At 39.2% G+C, this 19,459-nt stretch overlaps 1 protein-coding gene across 1 annotated transcript; it reads left to right on the forward strand.

Annotated features, from left to right (window-relative positions):
• Nucleotides 1–356: 356 nt before the first annotated feature.
• LOC140945421 (uncharacterized) lies at nucleotides 357–18,886 on the forward strand. Its single transcript, XM_073394447.1, has 8 exons — nucleotides 357–1,344; nucleotides 2,782–3,245; nucleotides 5,795–6,519; nucleotides 8,896–9,145; nucleotides 9,852–10,637; nucleotides 11,914–13,120; nucleotides 13,831–14,081; nucleotides 18,471–18,886. Exons 1-8 carry the CDS (start codon nucleotides 357–359, stop codon nucleotides 18,744–18,746), a joined length of 4,947 nt encoding a protein of 1,648 aa, XP_073250548.1. The 3' UTR covers nucleotides 18,747–18,886.
• The last annotated feature ends 573 nt before the right edge of the window (nucleotides 18,887–19,459 follow it).

A 19,459-nucleotide genomic window follows, 5' to 3' on the forward strand; every position in this document is an offset into this window, starting at 1 on the left:
AAATGTGACCTTTGACGGGGAAACATCACTTACGGCTTTCCATTAAACAGGTGAAACGCACTAACACCAATTACTATTTGGTTGCCAAATTGGAAGAAAATCTCACCACAACTTCAAAACACTGCCAAAACTGCTGCTATTTTCTGCTATTTTGTGATTGACATCCCCAGTCATAAAATAATAGCAAACATCTTCCAGATTTTGTCAGTGCCACATAGCTGGCTTAAAAGAATTTAACCTTTTCAGAACAGAGATTATTTTGCCTGAATATACTGTTTAATTTTGCTAATAGCTGTTTTTGTTCATTTTAGTTTTAGGTCATTATTAAAAGCAAGACTGTCTCAAAAATTTTAAACATGGAGCATTATTCTAGTACAAATCTGAAAGCTTATGTTAAATCTGAAGGTGGAGTCGCAATTTTGGATCTGAATGGCAGAGGACTATCTAGTGTTCCTGATGCAGTTACTGAACTGAGTAAATTGGAGAAACTTAGGCTGGATAAAAATAACCTGATCAAACTACCAACAAGTATTAACAAGCTGAAAAATCTTACAAAGCTTGATTTAAAGCATAACCAATTAGCCAAACTACCTGCTGAGATTGGTGACTTGAAGGAGCTGAGGGAGCTGTCTGTGAAACACAATCAGTTGGTTGGTTTACCTAGCAGCATACAAAAGCTGAACAAGCTTGAAAAGCTGAACTTGTATGGTAACAAACTGAGAAATCTATGTTCTGAGATTGGCCACCTGAAAGAGCTGTGGTGGCTGAGTGTGAGTTACAACCAATTAGCTGGTGTACCATCCAGTATACAGAAGCTAAAACATCTTGAAGCACTTTACTTGTGCGGTAATAAGCTGACCGAACTACCTGCTGACATTGGTGACCTAACGGAACTAAGGGTGCTGTCTTTGAGTAACAACCAGTTGGTTGGTTTGCCTACCAGTATAAAGAAGCTAAACAAGCTTGAGAAGCTGGACTTGTTTGGCAACAAACTAACAACACTATCTGTGATTGGTGCCCTGAAGGAGCTGAGGGAGCTGAATGTGAGTAACAATCAGTTGGTTTGCTTACCTACCAGTATACAGAAGCTGAACAAGCTTGAAGGGCTTTACTTGGATAAAAACAAGCTAAGGGAACTACCTTCTGAGATTGGTGACTTGAAGGAGCTGAGGAACCTGAGTGTGAGTAATAACCAGTTGGCAGATTTACCAACCAGTTTACAGAAGTTGAACAAGCTTCAAATGCTGTACTTGAGTGGTAACAAACTTGCGCACTTACCTGGAGCAATAAGATGCATTCTGAAGTTAAAAAAACAAGGAACATTTGTAAAAACTGACATTGCAGGTGAGCAGAGGTATTATTTTAATGATACCAAAATATGAAGCTCAATAGGTCGGGGGGAGGGAGGGTACTCAACAAATTTTTACACAGGGAGGCTCTGCCCTGATGGAGGACCAGTCCCTTACCCTTTTTTATACCATTTTTTATGAAAAAGGTACCCTTTCGTATACCTTCTATTGACAAAAGGTACCCCTTTCACATACCTTGTTTAGAACTTTGCATCCCTTTTAACTGCTGCTGCATTGTCGTTTAAATAGGAATCAATCACAGAAATGGAATGTTTTCTCGACTTTTTGAAACCATTTAGCACTTTGAGCCCTTTCACAGACCCAAATGACAGATTTCACTCCCCTTTGGTATACTTCAATGAGTAAAATCCCTAACCCTTTCATATACCTGAAGCCTGAAAAAGGTACCCCTTTTGGGCGGAGCCTCAGTCCCCATATAGGCCATTATGGGGAGTAAACCCCACCCCCCACCCCCCTGGCATTAGGTTTATGTGCATTATTGAACAACTCTGAGCTTTAATTTGAATTGTTGTCTTTCAACTTTGTTAAAGGAGAAAAGCATTGAGACTGAACAATAATTAAAACTTCAATGACAGGTTCAAGGGTAAAATGTTAATGGACGCTAGAATTATATGTGTTGTAGTTAATTTTTTATCTCAGGTAATTTTTCTTTTTCTTTTGTTTCAACTTCTTCCGCATATTATTACCATACCCAAAAACAAAAGAAAAACAATAATTACCGAAAATAAAAAAAATTAACTACAACATATACAGTACAACTCCAGTACATGCGTACGTACTTAGTTTGCTCATATCGTCACGAATGAACTTCGAGTGATGAGTCAGGTTTGAGTCAGGCAAAGCATTACATTTTTCTTTTGGAATCACCTGAAGTTCTTGTTTTAAAATGCTCTCTCCCTTATGATTTTTACCTAGTCTGATATACAAATTTTAAGCCATGACAAATAAATTGAGCTATCTCCTGATGATGCAGATTGTGGAGATGTCAACCTCTGTGGAATTTAAAATGTGGAGTATGTCTCCTTTAATTGTAGTACCCCTCATTAATCAATCCCAACTAATAAGCACAGAAGAGAGCGAATTTGTGATGTCAATGGCAGATTTTCTAAAAGTATAGTGTTGAAAAACTAAATAATTGTGGAATTTTTTGTTTGACACCCAAAATTAGTATACAGCTGCAGTATGACAATACTGTAATATCACATGAATGGCAAAATGTTTCTCAAGCCAAATGACCTCTAAGGTCAGTCACATACTGTACCGACTGTGCTTTGCAGAGATTCAAGCAAGCTAAGGGGATTTTACTGATTTGATACATGTATCTAACATGCATAGTGTGTGACTGCTAAGATAATGATTGCAATGTTTTGGTAGACACAACCTTTAAGACAGTACATTGCATTCCTTTTAGTTCCTACAGAAATAGAGGCACGAGGAGAAGGAGCCCAGTTTGTTTATCAACGTGCTCTTAGAAATGGAGCCGTCAATGTTTATCGCGCTCGAGTGTTGCTTCTTGGTCAGGATCGAGCAGGGAAAACCAGTTTGAAAAATTGTCTCATTGGTCTACCATTCAATCCAAATGAACAAAGTACTGAAGGAATTGAAGTTGATCTGTCAATCTTTCAAGTGGGTGTGAACGAAGGTAAGAATTGGCAAGCCATTGATGAGAGCAAACAAGGGTTTTTGGGATGTTCCAAAGATGTGGCACAGATGGTGGTGGAAAAGCTGTGTATTCCAGCCAGCCATGATTGGGTTGAAGAAGAGGATCAGGAACGTAAAGAAAAACGTGAACTTGAAAATGATGATTACAGGAAAGAAAAACAGCATGGTGATAGTGATGGCAAAAAGGACAGTCGTGGCTTATTTGTGAACCAGGTTTGCAAATCTACATTTAACTCCTCACATTTTATTAATAATACTTATATCACATCTCACTAACTTTATGAAGCAGGTTATAACCTTATGGTGTATTTGAGATGTAATACAGTAAACACCCGCGATCAAAAACCTAGGATAATATATTGTTGATTACCAGCTGAAAAATAAATGAACTTGGGTTTGGGCCTTAAAAGTACAGTATTTATTCACAATTTTTTTATTACTGTAACCCTAACAAGCTGATTACCGAATTTATATACAGTTTGGTACAGTATGTTCTTGTTTTACTTAAATTTGTACAATCTCAAAGTTGCACTCCTTAGTTAAATTGTTGATCATAATAAATTTAACTGCAACCCACATATAAGAACCTGCTTGATCTTGCTTGACTAAACAGGTTCTTGTATTTTTGGGTATTTAAGTGGCAAATTTTTGCCAGGAGGTTCTTTTAAATCCGCTGGGTTCATAATTATTCGCGGGTGTTTACTGTACTACACAGCCAATTTCTCAGTGTCAGCATTGAGAAAAGGTGTTTCTACTGATATGATGTGAGTTAATAAATTACTTTCGTATAGCTAATTTAATGCATTGTCCTTTCAACAGGTAGTCTCTCATAACTTAGTATCTGATTTGTGACTGAAATCTCTGTAACGTGCCAACTTAAATTCTCGGCCAGGCTCGGCGAAAAGAACGGCTGAGCCTAATTGATTCAGACGCTGAACTTTTCATGTACTTAATTCATTAGGTTCGGCTCACGAAAAGTTCGGCGTGTGAACCGGGCCTAAGGAACATGTGACTTTAGATACATATTTCTTCCAATTCACAAACTGAAACAGCTCTTGAAAGGTAAAGCATGTCGGTACGATGCATTTACAGTTAGATGCAACAACACTGGTCACCCTAAGAAAGGGAAAAGCATGCTTAAAATCCTGTTTTCAATTGTCTGAGTTAGAGTGATTCTCGTATGACCTTGAAAAATGGTTTCGGTCAGTGTTCGCTATTTGTTTCATCAGCCAATGGATGAAAAGATCAAAACGTACTCTTCGTTTTCCCCCAAAGAAAACCCTCATATGGAGAAGGCATTGTTCGATAAGCCAATCGTGTTGCAGTATGACGTCAAAGCGAAGTATCGATTGATTTCTAGAAAGTTCTTCGGGCACTGAGTTTTTTCAGCCGAGCGTTCGCTTAACCAGCCAAAAGCCACGCGCGTTTGTATCCGTTCGATAAACCAATCAAATCGCTCTATTTCCGTTCGTTTTTTGTTTCTCTTTTGTTCGCGCGTTTTCATTTCAAGGTCATACGAAAATCGCTCAAAACCTTAATTATGACGTCTCGTATGATCCTGTCAATTTCTTGGTTAGTGGAACAGGTGTGCCAATGAAATTTAGACTCAATTTTTTTAAAAAAAATCCCCTTTTGTTCCAAATGCAAATTATTTTCGAAGAAGGTCTTGTAGTAATGTCCTCTTTCAATTGAAATAATAACACTTTTTCAGTTTTATCACAAATTTTGTTAAGTTACCGCATTTATTAGATTAAACACCACCCTCAAATAAACGCCGCCCTCGATTAAACGGCGCAGATGGAAGCAAAACTACCAATAAATGCCACCCAGGAATAAACGCTGCACCTCATCAAGAAGCATGCGGCGTTTACTCGAGGATAATAAGAAAAAACTTGGTACAACTTGGCAATTTACACCATCCAGACATTTACGATTCTATCGCAGCAAAATAAGACTGAGACATTGGAATCTTTCAATTACATAATATGCACAAACGATTTACAGTAACTGTTGTCAGTGATTTTAAAAAAGTGATTTCGAAATAAACGTCGCCCTCGAATAAACGCCGCGGCATTTAATCGAATAAATATGGTACGTTTAAATGTAATTGGTAACAGAACTTTGTGCCGTCCAATTCGGTCTGTAATCATACTCCTGATTAAACAGATCGGACTTCTGCCTGCAGTCATCTTATTTTGTTATTCGCTCGTATGATGACAGACTGAATTGGACTCCATTCAATCCTATTACCATTATAAACGACTCTAGCATTTCCCTGGCTATATGTAATAAGTTGGGATCCTGATTTTTCGAACCACCCAGGGAAAAGCAAATTGGTTTAAATTATTGTGAGCTTTGAAAATCAGAGATAAAATTACAGTGTATTGTGAAACAACCTTAGCCATGATAAAGAGCAAGCAAGAGTTTTATTTTACTTTTATTTTGACCTTTACATGTACAAGTAGGATACCTTAGGCATATAAAGCAAACACAAAATATTTACAGATATGTTGAATTGTAACCTGCTTGATATAAATTGAGCTGGTGCCATTCAATGAGCTGTCATCATTTAACCTGTTATTAATTCAGTTTCAGTGTTTTTGGTGTTTTAATAGTCAAGCTTTCCGATTCCCCAATGTGCATGCCTCGATGTTTGAACTAAAAAAGGGTTCTTTTCTCATTTACTGATTGGGGTGAATTCTCTTTCAGAACTCACCATCAACAGCTAATTTCTGTTCTTTTTACCTGGCACTCTGTTTCAGGTTGATGATTCAAAAACAGTTGGTTTTAGTGAGCTTACATCATCATTATCTGATCGAGAATTAATGGCTGATTCTAATTCACCTCCAGATGAGATCACAGAGCAAGCTGTTGAGTTGATAAAGTATATGGAAGGTGGAAAAAGTGGTAGTGAAAAATCTGTTAGCAGTATTGAACTGTGGGATTTTGCTGGTCAGCAGCTCTATTACGCATCTCATCCTGTATTTTTAACATCACGTGCGATATATATCTTGGTGTGCAACCTCAGCAAGTCACTGCATGACATTGCCCAACCCTGCGTGAGACAAGGAAATCATGATTTTATGTTGGAAAACCCAACCGGGGAAACGAACCTGGAGAATCTGCTATCTTGGCTGTCCACAGTGCATAGCATCACACAGATGAGAGGAGAGACTTGTGACGATGCAGAAGGAAAGCTGCCTCATCTTCGGCCACCAGTGATCATTGTAGGCACCCACGCAGACAAACCATTTGAAGACATTGCAACAATGAAATCAGAAATACAGAGGGCAATTGCTGGTAAGGACTATGAAGGACATGTGGTGCGGCCTATCTTCAGCATTGACAACACTGCAAGATCACTTCAAAGAAAGATCAAAAAGGTTTTCAGACAAGATAAACACATTGATCACATTCAAGCTCTACAGGACAGAATCATGGAAGTGCTAAAACAGGAGCCATACATGGGGGAGAGTATACCTGTGAGGTAAGTGGCTATTTACCAGGGCCCGGTTTCTCGCACAATGGTTAAGTTTAACCCAGGATTAAGCCAAATTTTTAAATACGGTTTTCTTGTCTAACAACATTCAAGCTTACAAAATACTGTTGAGCCTTTACTCTGAGGTAGAGTAGTAATGATACAAAGATACAAAATATTAAACGACACTTCTAGTCTTTTGAATGAGAATTTCTGGTGGAAGAATTTGGGATTTGAGGCCTTTGTTTCAGACCCAATGGGTTAATTCTGCCTTCAGTTGTAACGTTTTTTTTTAGGGTTTTGAGACTGGTTTGAAACTGTCTCTCTCGAAATTTTGCTTTCTGCACATGCCCGAGTTTAAGAAGCTGATATTTTGCATCTTGAATAGCAGGCCGCAAAGCTCTCAACCTATAAACAGCATTTTGGGTAGTTTTGGTTCTTTATAGTCAGAAAGTGACCGGAAAACGGCTTGACTAGCTTCAAATGGCATTTTCGGAGAAATTCCCAGGAGCGAAAGGGTCAAAGAAGTTACTATTAACTTTGGTGACTGAGACACTGCTCCTTTAAGGTGGCTCGATACAGTTTTTCAGGGTCAATACCTCTCAAGTTTGAGCATCAACTACGTCGCCAAAAACAAAGTTTGGAAAAATTGCCACCACAGTTGTATTAGATAAAGATGAAAATTTGTTATGATCAGGGTTGCAACGGCATCGGAGTTGTCATAACAATGAAATGACGCTATTGCCTATTTTACTTGCAGCAGTATATCTCGGCTCTGGGAACTGTTCTTCGAAAATCATTTACGGGAGCTTTTTCCTCCAATGGCAGCCTCGATGTTCGTGAAGCTTAAGCGAAATCTGTAAGAGCGTTATCGAGATATTTTGCGATAATGTTTTTATTGTTAGAAACACAGTAAAAAACGGACAATATTGTTGTTTGGCCGTTATCTCTAGAAAATGAAGCGCTTTTGACACGCAATTTCACCTCGTAGTAGTTTCAATCTTTTTAAAAGCGTGTGTGAAAGATCATGGGAGATAGCTCAAGCCGATTGCTAGAAAGAAGGGTTTGATTAGTATGTATCGAAGCGCTGTTGTTAGCGGTTTTGTAAACATTTTGGTCTTCTTTAAAAAATTAGCGAATAATTTTTAAACCGCTCGATAGATTTTTTTAAAAATTTAAGATTCTTGAGATTAACCTTCCTTTTATATGACCTTTTAGTTTCAAGATTATTGATATGTTGTAAGGCAGTAAAATAAGGGCTACAATTCGTTACTTTTTTATCGGACGTTTCGTCATTACAAGTGAAAGCCTCTAATTATTCAAGGCATTGCCTCCAAGTTTCATTTTCACGTGAACAGCAGTAACTAACAATGCATTTGAAATATGCAAAAATGCTAGCTTTTGTTGTGCACGAAAATATGAAACTTGGACACAATACCCTGAATAATGAGAGGCTGACACTTGTAAACACAAAATTTCTGCCAAAATATTAGCGAATTGTAGCCCTTATTATACTGCCTTACAATAAATCCCTAATCTTGAAACTAGAAGGTCATATAAAAGGAAGGGTAAACTCAAGAATCTTAAATTTTTAAAAAAATCTATCGAGCGATTTAGAAATTATTCGCTAATTTGTTAAAGTAGACCAAAATGTTCAAAAAACCGCTAACAAGAGCGCCTCGATACATACTAATCAAATCCGTCTTTCTAGCAAACGGCGGGAGCTATCTCCTTGATCTTTCACACACGTTTTTAAAAAGATTGAAACTACTATGAGGTGAAATTGCATGTCAAAAGCGCGTCGTTTTCTACAGATAACAGCCGAACACCAAGATTGTCCATTTTTTACAGTATTTCTAACGACAAAATCTTTATCCCAAAATATCTCGATAACGCTCTTACAGATTTCGCTTAAACTTCACGAACATCGAGGCTGCTATTGGAGGAAAAAGCTCCAGTGAATGATTTTCGAAGAACAGTTCCCAGTGCCGAGATATACTGCTGCAAGTAAAATAGGTAATAGCGTCATTTCGTTGTTATGACAACTCCGATGCCGTTGCAACCCTGATCATAACAAATTTTCATCTTCATCTAATACAACTGTGGTGGGCATTTTTCCAAATTTTTGTTTTTGGCGGCGTAGGTTATGCTCAAACTTGGGAGGTATTGGCCCTGAAAAACTGTATCGAGCCACCTTAATACAGAATTGACTGTGCGGTGTAGTAAACAGTGACCTCTTAATGTAGGACTATCTTGGCGATGAGTCAATGATGTGAAGTTTACCCTTCTGTTTTGGAATGTGTGCATGCTTTTGCACAAATAGTCAAAGCAGGTGCTTTTCTTAGTGACATGAATACACTATTGCATTCCTTTTTTATAAACTAGGTGGCTCAACTTTGAGAAGGTCATCGATGCTTTGCAATCCAAGGACGTTTATCATTTAAATATAACGGAACTTCAAACCCATGCCAAAGATAAGTGCTTTATTAATGACGAGGAAGAGTTCAACACCATGGTGAATTTTTATCATGACATGGGGATAATTATCAAGCACTGCAGCACAGTCATTCTGAGTGCCAAGTGGCTGATAGATCTGTTCAGGCAGCTCATCACTATTCCACATTTTGATAAAATGGTAAGAAAAACGTTTATTGAATAAACACCAGTGAAATACCAGGTGAGCTTTGATACGAAAACATGATGTCTTCATATGTGAAAAGATCACTGTTGCTATGGCTACATAATAAACCGCACCTTTCAAAGCAAAAAAATATATATTTAAGTGAAGTGGTTTGTTATTCATTGGTGTTTATATTAATTTAACAATAGAAAACGTTTTCCGTGTTTACATGGCCTGATGTAAACACGACAGGGGTTGGGAGCATTCGAGACACCTATGCAAACCCGAGACGAAGTCGAGGGTTGCATAACTGTCTCGAATTATCTCAACGCCTCTCGTGTTTATATCAGGCTATGCAAACATAGGAAAAAACTTTACTATTGCTTTTATAAAATAACTTCCCCGAGAAAAACACAGGATGAGGCAAGGCTTTCTCTACGGGAGAGATTAATCAAGGGGAAAAGTGTTCTTTCCCCAACGCTGTGCTTTGCGTAAGTTTCTCGTGATAGGTCAAAACGCGCGTGATCAGATTGCGTTCTATGCATTCCATTCATTTTTAGAGGAAGTCCTAACGAATGCTGACTGCGCACGTGCCGCGCATGCGTAATAGAAGCGTGGAGATTAGCACTGTGGCCTCCTCTGGTCGTCCGCAATTAGCTCTCGGCTTCCCGGATTCTTTTTTAAACACTCTGTAATCACTCCTCAATTTATTATCTCTCAGGACCCAAAGGTTTCCAAGTACTGGGAGAAACTGAGAGAAAGCGGTGTCCTCAGCATGGAACTCGTTGAGCATGTGTTTTCCAAATTTTTTCTGAAAGACTTTGTCAGAGATGATATTCTAGACCTGATGGAGCAATTCGGTTTAATTGCAAAGTTCTCACCCCCTGAAACTGATGAAAAGTATTTTGTACCATCTCAACTCAAAGTGCCACCTGATTCACTTTGTGCCATGGTACCCTCACGCTCAGACCCCTGTCCTCTATATGTCTTCTTTGTTACTGGTTTTGTCCCCCATGGCTTGTTCACACGGCTTGTTTCTCGACTTGTTAGCTGGTGTTCTGAGAGCGGTCCAAGTCAGCCCCCTACCCTGTACCGAAATGGAGCATGGTTCGTCATTGGAAGACGAACTGTCCATGATTTAGTTCTTTTCTGTAAGAAACAGTACATAAAGTTTTTTATCATGCAAAGATCCCAAGTTCAGCACGTCTCTGGGGATAAAGAAAGTGAAGTTGCAATTCAGGTGCGTGAGTTTGTGGGGGCAGCACTACAATCTTTGTCACAGGATCTGCTCTATCTACGTGGACTGCAGTACCAGATTTGCGTCGCCTGCCCATATTGTCCGCTGGAAAAGTGTACAGGTCATAATCAGCTGGCATGTTCACATGTTGACTGTCGTCATCTCCTTGAGATAAGACAAGGTGACCCACTTATTTGCAGAAAGAAGCCTTCAAACAAAGTATTAACAGTTGAGGGACTGGAAAAATGGTTCTCACAGTCAACAAGTCAGGTACTAATGAAATACAATCTTTAGCAACACTAGTGGCATAAAATTCACTGAATAGTAATGTAACCTCGAAGGGTAATTATGTTAAAATTATATGGCACCATATGATGAGGCTTTAATCTCTATCTGATAAGATTGAAGATTATCTTTTATAGAATAATGTCCGATGTAGTGTGACTTCATTTGCTCTACGACAAGGCTCTCCCCAGTGGAAGAGAAATGGAAAATAGGGAGGTTCACGTATCACGATTGTATCTTTTGGCCTGAAGGTCTTATTGCGGTGTGCGCCCTTTTTTTTCACTCAACATGGTTTTGTTTTGCTACTTAAGTTAGCTTGCATAACAGGCGCTTTATGAGCTAAGCGAGGCGAACGCGGCATTTTGCAAGAATAGCCAAACGAGTGCGAAGCACGGGACGAGGGGAGGAAAAAGTAAAGCGCCTGTTACCGGTCCATTCTTGCTCTTCACAAGTTCACTACAAGAACGTTGCGTTCCAATTGGGTAATTGATGACGCGTTGTTGTGGCATGTTTGTCTGAAACAAAATAACCGTCACGCATTTGTGTTCTTTTGACGATGCTGTTTGAGAAGCCTTTCGCTTATTTCCAAGTGTTCCAGAACTAACAGAAAAACAAAAGAAATGTTCAAATTTATTGCTTTAGAGGAAAGATGTTCATGGATTCCTTCCGACTAGGTAAGGCAAAAGCCTGATTTACTAACTTTTTGAAATTAAGTGTTGACAGGCCAAACACGACTCATAAGCTCGTGACCTTGGAATTTTTTTTGAACAACACGTTTTCCCTCTTTCCTTTCTAGCCGCTGTGTTTGGACATAACTAAACTTTGACCGAGCAAATCTTCTGCCGCACTGAGTCATACATTATTGAAGGTGATTTTGCCTTCGCTGTTATTTCCCATGTTTTATGATGTTATCGGCGTTTCTGGTAGCCAGAAAGGTGACAATTGTTGAGTAATGGATCGTGTTTTGATTGGTCCTTTTGACATCACCGGCGTCAGTCAATACCTGTGGGTGTAGGTGGGCTGAAAAGCCAAAACAATTGACTGGTGACAGGCGCTTTATTTTTCTCCTCCCCTCGTTTCGCTCAAAATGCCGCAATCGCCTCGCTTGGCTCATAAAGCAGCTGTTATGCAGGCTATTCTTAAGTTGACCTCATCTTATATTTGATAGCATCAGGTTTTACAAATGTTGGTTCAAACGCTTTCTAGACAGCACCCTATCTAAAATGCTATTTTGAAATATGCAACGTTGGTTTTCTTTCAGGAATTGCATTCAGCCTTTTCTGGTATAACACAAAGTCATGCACAGCCTTCAATCTTAAAAGTTTCCCTCCTGGCTAATGAGTGGGGGTCATCTAAGGGTGGCTTGTCAACAATCAACAGAACGCTTGCCATACATTTGGCAAAACTCCCAAACGTAGAGGTCACTCTTATTGTACCTCAATTTGAGTGCGGTGAAGATGACAAGAGAGCTGCCAAGGGTCACGACATTTCCATCATGGAAGCACATCGTCGCCCTGGCTTTAGTGATCCTCTTGATTGGTTGAGCTTTCCACCAAGAAACCTTGACATTCAGGTCGTGATTGGTCATGGTGCAAAGGTTGGTAAACAAGCTCAAATCATCCAGGAGTCTCATTGTTGCAAGTGGGTTCAGGTAGTGCACACCGAACCTGAAGAGCTAGCAATGTATAAGAACTATCCTGGCGCAATTACCAAGGGAGAAGGAAAGAACAGAGCTGAAGTTGAGCTGTGCCAACTTGCAGATCTCGTTGTGGCAGTTGGGCCCAAGTTGACAGAAGCATTCTCGTCCTACTTGAGTTCATCTCATCAAGATGTCTTCCAGCTGATGCCAGGCACCTTTAAAGAGTTTTCAGATGTTGAGCATGCTACTACGCGAGCAAGTGCGAAGTTCAAGGTGTTAACCTTTGGCCGTGGTGATTTTGAAGACTTCAGTCTCAAAGGATACGACATTGCCGCTCAAGCAATAGCTGAAATGAAGGACAGTTCCTACCGTCTGATTTTTGTTGGTGCACCTGATGGAAAGCAGGATGAAGTCGCAGAAATCTTAAGGCAGACAGGCATTCCAAGAAACCAGTTGTTTGTCAGATCATTTTTGAAAGACAAGCAAAGATTAAAAGAGTTGTTTTGTAAAGTTGATGTGGCCATCATGCCTTCAAGAACTGAGGGATTTGGCTTGACAGCACTGGAAGCCATGTCAGCCGGTCTTCCCATTCTGGTCAGTGGAAACTCCGGATTTGGAGAAGCACTGCGTTGTCTTCCAACGGGCGAGTCATTTGTGATTGATTCGGATGACCCCAAGGAATGGGCAAAGGCAATAGCAGCTATCCAACAAAAATCTAGGGCACAGCGGCTTGAGGAAATTCAAAGACTACGAAGAAGTTATGAAGAGAGATTCAGTTGGGAGAGACAGTGCAAATCCCTTGTTGACACAATGTGGAAGATGGTTTATGGTAAGAAATCAAATTCTTACCCAAAGTAAAGCAACGATAATTTAAATGAGCAATTTTAGGATGAGGCTGAGTATGATCTGAAAAATTTTGTAGATCATGGAGGATGCTGGCCGATGCGGATAACACCCTACGAAATCTGAATAATTTTGCACATCATTTGAAATCCCAATCCAATTATTGTTTTATTCTCCTTTCAATATGGTTCATACTTGAAAACATGCCTACCTCGATCAATGTTAAGTTTCTGTCTTCAACTTCGTCCCAGGGCCTCTCAGTTGCCGTCTCCTTTTCTGGCGATATCCTATACTATTGACGTCATTTCACTGGATATCGCAAACGTCTTCCAAATTTGATCAGCGCTAGCTGGTTTCAAAGAAATAGCCGTGGCATTTGAGTCATTCTCATTTTGTTCTGTTGAAACCACCGTAATTTAAAATGGTTAGTTGGTTTTTGTTTGGACCAGTGTACTATCTCCCATAGAGCGTTTTCACTCACGTGGCGAGCATCTACGCCAATTTGGTGGAACAAAATAGTGTTTATATAAGAAAAGAGTTCAACTCCCACAGGATCGGTTTGGAACACCAACATGGCCGCCGTTTCTTTTTTTTGGAACACTAGTATGACTGACATGACGTCATGTGAAAACGCTATATTAAACTGACGTGAAATAACCTTTCTCATTTTGGATTTTTCCTCTCTATCATTTGCAGGTGAACTGGTTTTCCTTGAACTTCAAAAAATCAAGCTGGAAGCGCGCAGCGAGGCCAGCAAAACTCAGCTGTTGTTGAATTTAGAGAGGATTGCTGTGGAGAAAGGTTTTGTGATTTCTGACAATCAAGGGGATGGAAACTGCATGTTTTTGGCACTTTCAGAACAGCTTGACCACATCAAAGGGATCAAAATCTCTCATGAAGAGTTACGCCGAACTGTTGTCCAGTACCTCAAGGACAACCCTAGGCTGGTTAGTGTCCTTTTTTAGTGCGTTAATACTATTTATCTCATACTAGCAACTTAAACTGACCGAAGCGGAGAAGGGTCCAAGCATAAATGGAAACGGACGGGGGAACATTTCCTTTTTTCGCCTCGACCGTTAAGCTTCTTTTGCTTACGTTTGAAGAACCAGACCTGTGACTTGACTGAAATAGAACTTTGCTACCACGGTGGCTTTTTTCCTGCTCACTTGTCTTTTGCGTCATCCGCACTATCTGAACGCTTGGAGAGGCTAATGGACATATAGAGTTGGTCCTCATCGTTCTTTATTTATTTTGTTTGAAACTTTATAAGGCGGACACGTATTTTAGAGTACGACTACCAACGGTGTCTGTGGCCCAGGGGAGTACTCCCTACTATGGCCTATACGGGGAGGCTCCGCACAAAATGGGTACCTTTTTCAGGCTTTAGGTATATGAAAGGGTAGGGACTTTATTAGTTTCGGTGTAAAAAGGGGGTAGGGAAATCTGTCATTTCGGTCTGTAAAAGGACTAAAAAGGACTAACAGACGCATTTTATGGATGTAAAAGAAACAAGAAAACTTCCTGGTGTAGTGATTTGTTCATGAAAAAAGACGCTGCATTTACAGCAGTTAAAAGGGATGCAAAGTTCTAAACAAGGTATGTATGTGAAAGGGGTAACATTTGTCAATAGAAGGTATACGAAAGGGGCACCTTTTCTGTCAACTATTGCACGTATATTACAACCTTACAATATACGTGTCGCACACAAACCGATAACCACTTTACGACAACTGCTTACTAATGTCAAGGACAAAGACAAACCGGAGGACAGACAGGGAGTAGTATTCAAGATCAAAGGCTTCTTACATTGGTGAAACCGGAAGAAACCTTAGCACGCGACTGACCGAACACAAACGAGCGACGAGGAATGGTGACGTCAACAATCACATTGCTAAGCACCATTTACAGACGAAACATCAAATTAATTAGGACTCTGCGACATGTATAACGTATTAGTATATACACACTCAGTGATCTTGGCAATTCAAGCAATCTCATTGGTTAGCTATCTCGGACTATGACGTTATATTCACCGCGCTAGGCGGTGAATATAAAGCCGAACAAAATCGCTGTCGTGAACTGGGTGTTTTGCCAAAGTTTCAAAGTAAAACCTTTTTGAAAATACACGAATATCCAAGTGCTGATGACTTTGAAGGCAAGAAAAGACTTCATGGTGTTTAAACAGCGTGATTTATTGTGAAGTGGTTTACTTTAGCTGACTTTTTGTACGCTCGAAGCTATGTTTACCACTTCAGAGGAAAACGAGGTCGCTTTGTCACTGTTTTGTGATTTCGGGATTTTCTCGCAAGACCAATTTTGCCTATAAATAGAAGTTAATTTATGGAGAAGAGAGGAAGGCAAATGTTTTCGAAAATTGTACGTGCCAGCAAGTTAACAAGGCAAAGAACTTTGGACATAAACAACGCTCACCTTGATCGCAGCCGCTGTTGACAGCATTTGCAAGAAGCGACGAAGAAAACTTTCTCATTCACGGTGAGTTGACAGAAACAAATAAAGCCGCTAGATACTTTTCTTCTCAGAATTGGGTAGTAATTTAAATTTTCGGCGTTTTCTTTTAAACCGTTGATGCTAAAGCTTACAAAACTCGATACAAAAGGATTAAAACTATCATTTGCCATGTTTGAAGATACTGTAAAGATCTAACTTTTGCGCATCCACTGTTTACGGCTTCGTGTTCACGCATGAATTTTCACCCGTCAATCAAACTAATCGTTTTTTAATGGTTTCCTTTCTGATTCTGTTGAGATCACTTCGTGTGAATATACTAAAACAATTATTCACCTCAGGCTCAGTTAATATTGTTGAATAATCCCCTCGACTTCGTCTCGGGGATTATTCAACAATATTAACTTCGCCTTCGGCGAATAATTGTTAATTCTACCGACTACTATTAAAGTCTTACTTTAGAGAGCTGGTTTACTAACTTAGAACAAACGCCACTGAATCGTAGCCAAAAGTTACCAGCGCCGTACAAACGACTTATTGACGACTACGACAATAGACGGATCGATACGCACCAATTACTGATTACGAGTCTTCATAGCCAATAACATCACGGCTTAACTGAACAACATCGCGACGTAATTGACCAATCAGATCAATAATCAGAGTATAATACCATCAACTGACGTGATAAACTCACTTTGACTCTAAAGATTTTTTTTTTTTTTTGTATTTTAATGAATTTTTGTTTTGTTACGTTTTACATTTTTTTTACATTCTGACTTATGAAACACGGAACACGTAAGGAAAAATACAAAAAACGGAAAGGAAAACTAAAACATTATACAACGCGGACTAACACACAATTACATACTTACAAAAAAGAAAACAAACGAAACAAAAACCAGGTACCTTCTCTTCTATTTACATGAAAAAAAGTAAATAAAATAAATAAAAAAATAAAGATTAATAATAAATGAAGTAAGCGGAGAAGAGATCGTATGCTAATCAGTTTTATATTTGCCCCATTTCATATTGTGGGTCTCCAACTTATTTTTTGACTTAGCGATCATTGTTTCTATTAAGAAGACAGTATTAATTTTGGAATGAAGAACTCTGATGGAGGGAGGATATTTGTTCTGTCTACAAGAGTATAGATATTGTTTTGCCAGTAATAAAATATGATTCACAAATATCTCATCCTCACATCCAATAATACCAAACAGTATATCTTTGTCTGAAAGATTTTCAATCTTGACCTTATGATCAACAAGCCATTTTATAACCTCAGACCAGAAATTCTTAGTATAATGACAAGACAGGAAAAGATGTTCGAGGGATTCGTCCGATTCACCACACAAGGAGCACACTGGAGATGGTATAATACCAATTTTGCATAAGAAGGTATTTGTCACAAGGCATCTGTTTAATAATTTATACTGAAATTCGCGAGTCTTTGTATCTAAGGCAACACGATATGGCAAGCTATAGGTTTTTTTCCAGTTCAAAGTGTCATTAACAAAATTAGCATCAAACTTTAGTTTAGCAGTTGGTGGAGTGACGATTCTGTCTCGAAGTTCTTTATAAACAGTTTTCGAATACGCTTTTTCAAGTAAAACAATTTGACCACTTAAGCGTAACTTAATCTCATCACGCAAATTGAATGGTGTGTCACCTGTATAGATGCAGGATTTCAACGATTCACGCCATTGAGTTGGTAGAGCGTCTATTAAAGAGACAAGCCTAAAGGCATCTAGCGGCGAAAGGTTCAAGACTCTCAACTCGCTTTTGATTATAAGTTCATGTTTATTCGAGATTAAATCACCCACTCGAAAGATCCCTTTCTCAGCGAGATTTCGAAAATACACAGACTTGTCACCAACACAAATAGATTTGTTGTTCCATAAGATAACTTTTGACAAGTCTTTTCCATTTAAATCCTGTATATTTAAATTATTTACCGCAGAGCACTTTGCAAAAGATTTTAAGCATTCCTCATAAAAGGATGGTAATTTGATGGTCAATTTCTTCAAATCAAAGTCGCAACATAAGACTAATTTACAACCAACAGGTTTCAGATAATGCAAAAGGATTATTTTCCATCCACTCGGTTGATCATTTGCCAATTTCTTGCAGCGAAGTATTCTTTGTGTTTCAATTATGGAGTTTAAATGTGGGGCTTTAAGTCCTCCATCTTCGATATCACTGATAAGTGCAGAGCGTTTAACTTTATCCTTTCCTTTCCATATAAAATCAAAGATAATTTTGTTCGCTTCTTTCACAAATTCTTTATCCAATGATATCAAGCTCGTGCGATATAAGAAGATAGGGATAATAAAGGTTTTGACAATTTGAATTCTCCCTACGATAGTCAAATCCCTCCACCTCCAGATTCGTAGCTTAAGTTGGATGGAGCTGATTAATTCATTGATGTTTAGCTTTTGTTTTGCTTGAATGTCATAAGTAAAATGTACTCCTAAGATTTTAGCTGATCGTTTAATTTTTATGCTGTTCAGAGCGGCGTCTTGTACGTCTAAAGATGACTACCGCACAAGTTGTCGAAACGTCAGTCACTGTCAACAACAACAGTCCTATTCAGGACTTCTTTCACCTCGACGATCAAACTCAACCTACTTTTGAAATGACTCCTGGGTTCAAACCTTTCACAGTTTTCACAATGGTATATAAAAGGGTAAGGGGTTGGACCTCGGGGCGGACGGAGCCTCCCCATATGAAATTGTTGAGTACCCCCCCCCCCCCCCTCTTCGGGGGTCTGTAGTGGAGAGAGCTGACTGCGTAGTTTCCTGAATAAGAACCGTGTGGAAATGCACTTTGTCGTCTCTCTAGTAACTAAAGCATTTGTTCTCTTACAGCCGGATGGGACAGATCTCTTCCACTTTGTTGACGGATTTTCATCTTGGAACGCTTACCTCACAAGCATGATGGCGGATGGTACATGGGGTGATCACGTGATTCTGCATGGTGCTGCAAACTGCTTTGAAAGATGTATTCACGTCATAAGCAGTCTGCCTCATCACCATGACGTAATGATTTGCCCAGAGTATGATGTTACTGGTAACAATCGGCTTGTGCTGGGTCTTGTGCATGAGCTTCACTATGTCAGTCTTTTTCCATTTGAAGGATGCTAAGATGGCTAATTACTCTGCAATGTATTTATTTTCCAAACTCGCGTTACCAACTTCATGTTATTTGAATTTTAGCAATTGCACCTTTCATTTGCCACTTTATTTGCTATGTTGTTGGCGAGAAACTTCTTTGTCCACTTATACTGAACGCTTCCGTTTAGTCACGTGTTTGCAATTCATCAATGTTGTGACGGAATAAATCGACGGTGAAATATGATTTTTATTCATTCAAAATATTTCCCCGATTCTGATTGGCTAAAAGCACACGTTTAATTCACCATAACCAGTTACTGATGACCAAATTTGGAAGAATTTTGTGTTTAGCGAGGAAATGACGTCAAAAATGCAGGGTTCTTGCAGGTTCATGCACCGTTAACCAAGAAAACCTGGGGACGAGGTTGAGTTGTTTTTGTTGTGAACTTGAAAAATGGCGGGCATTTCACTCGTTTCAAGAGTAAGAACTAGGCGAAAAAATAGCTAAAAACATGGCAAGAACAGCAAGAAGACAACTCGAAGGGCGACATCTGCTACTTGGAGAATATTTGAGGAGCTGAACAACCCTAAACGTGCGCTATCGAAGATGAAGTTAACATCGATGGATCGATGGAGGTAAGCATGTTTTAGCCATGTTTTTAAACTAGGAATTATTTTGAATGAATAATAAAACAATTATTGAATTCAGCTTTCGTATCATATGAAGAGTTATGGAGATCTCG

This window comes from Porites lutea, chromosome 8 (genome assembly GCF_958299795.1).
Source record: "Porites lutea chromosome 8, jaPorLute2.1, whole genome shotgun sequence".
NCBI lineage: Eukaryota > Metazoa > Cnidaria > Anthozoa > Scleractinia > Poritidae > Porites > Porites lutea.

Coding starts and splice junctions, on each gene's coding strand:
- LOC140945421 (XM_073394447.1), top strand. CDS start 357: ATGGAGCATTATTCTAGTACAAATCTGAAAGCTTATGTTAAATCTGAA. Junction 1,345..2,781: donor TGTAAAAACTGACATTGCAG/GTGAGCAGAGGT, acceptor CATTCCTTTTAG/TTCCTACAGAAATAGAGGCA. Junction 13,121..13,830: donor AATGTGGAAGATGGTTTATG/GTAAGAAATCAA, acceptor TATCATTTGCAG/GTGAACTGGTTTTCCTTGAA.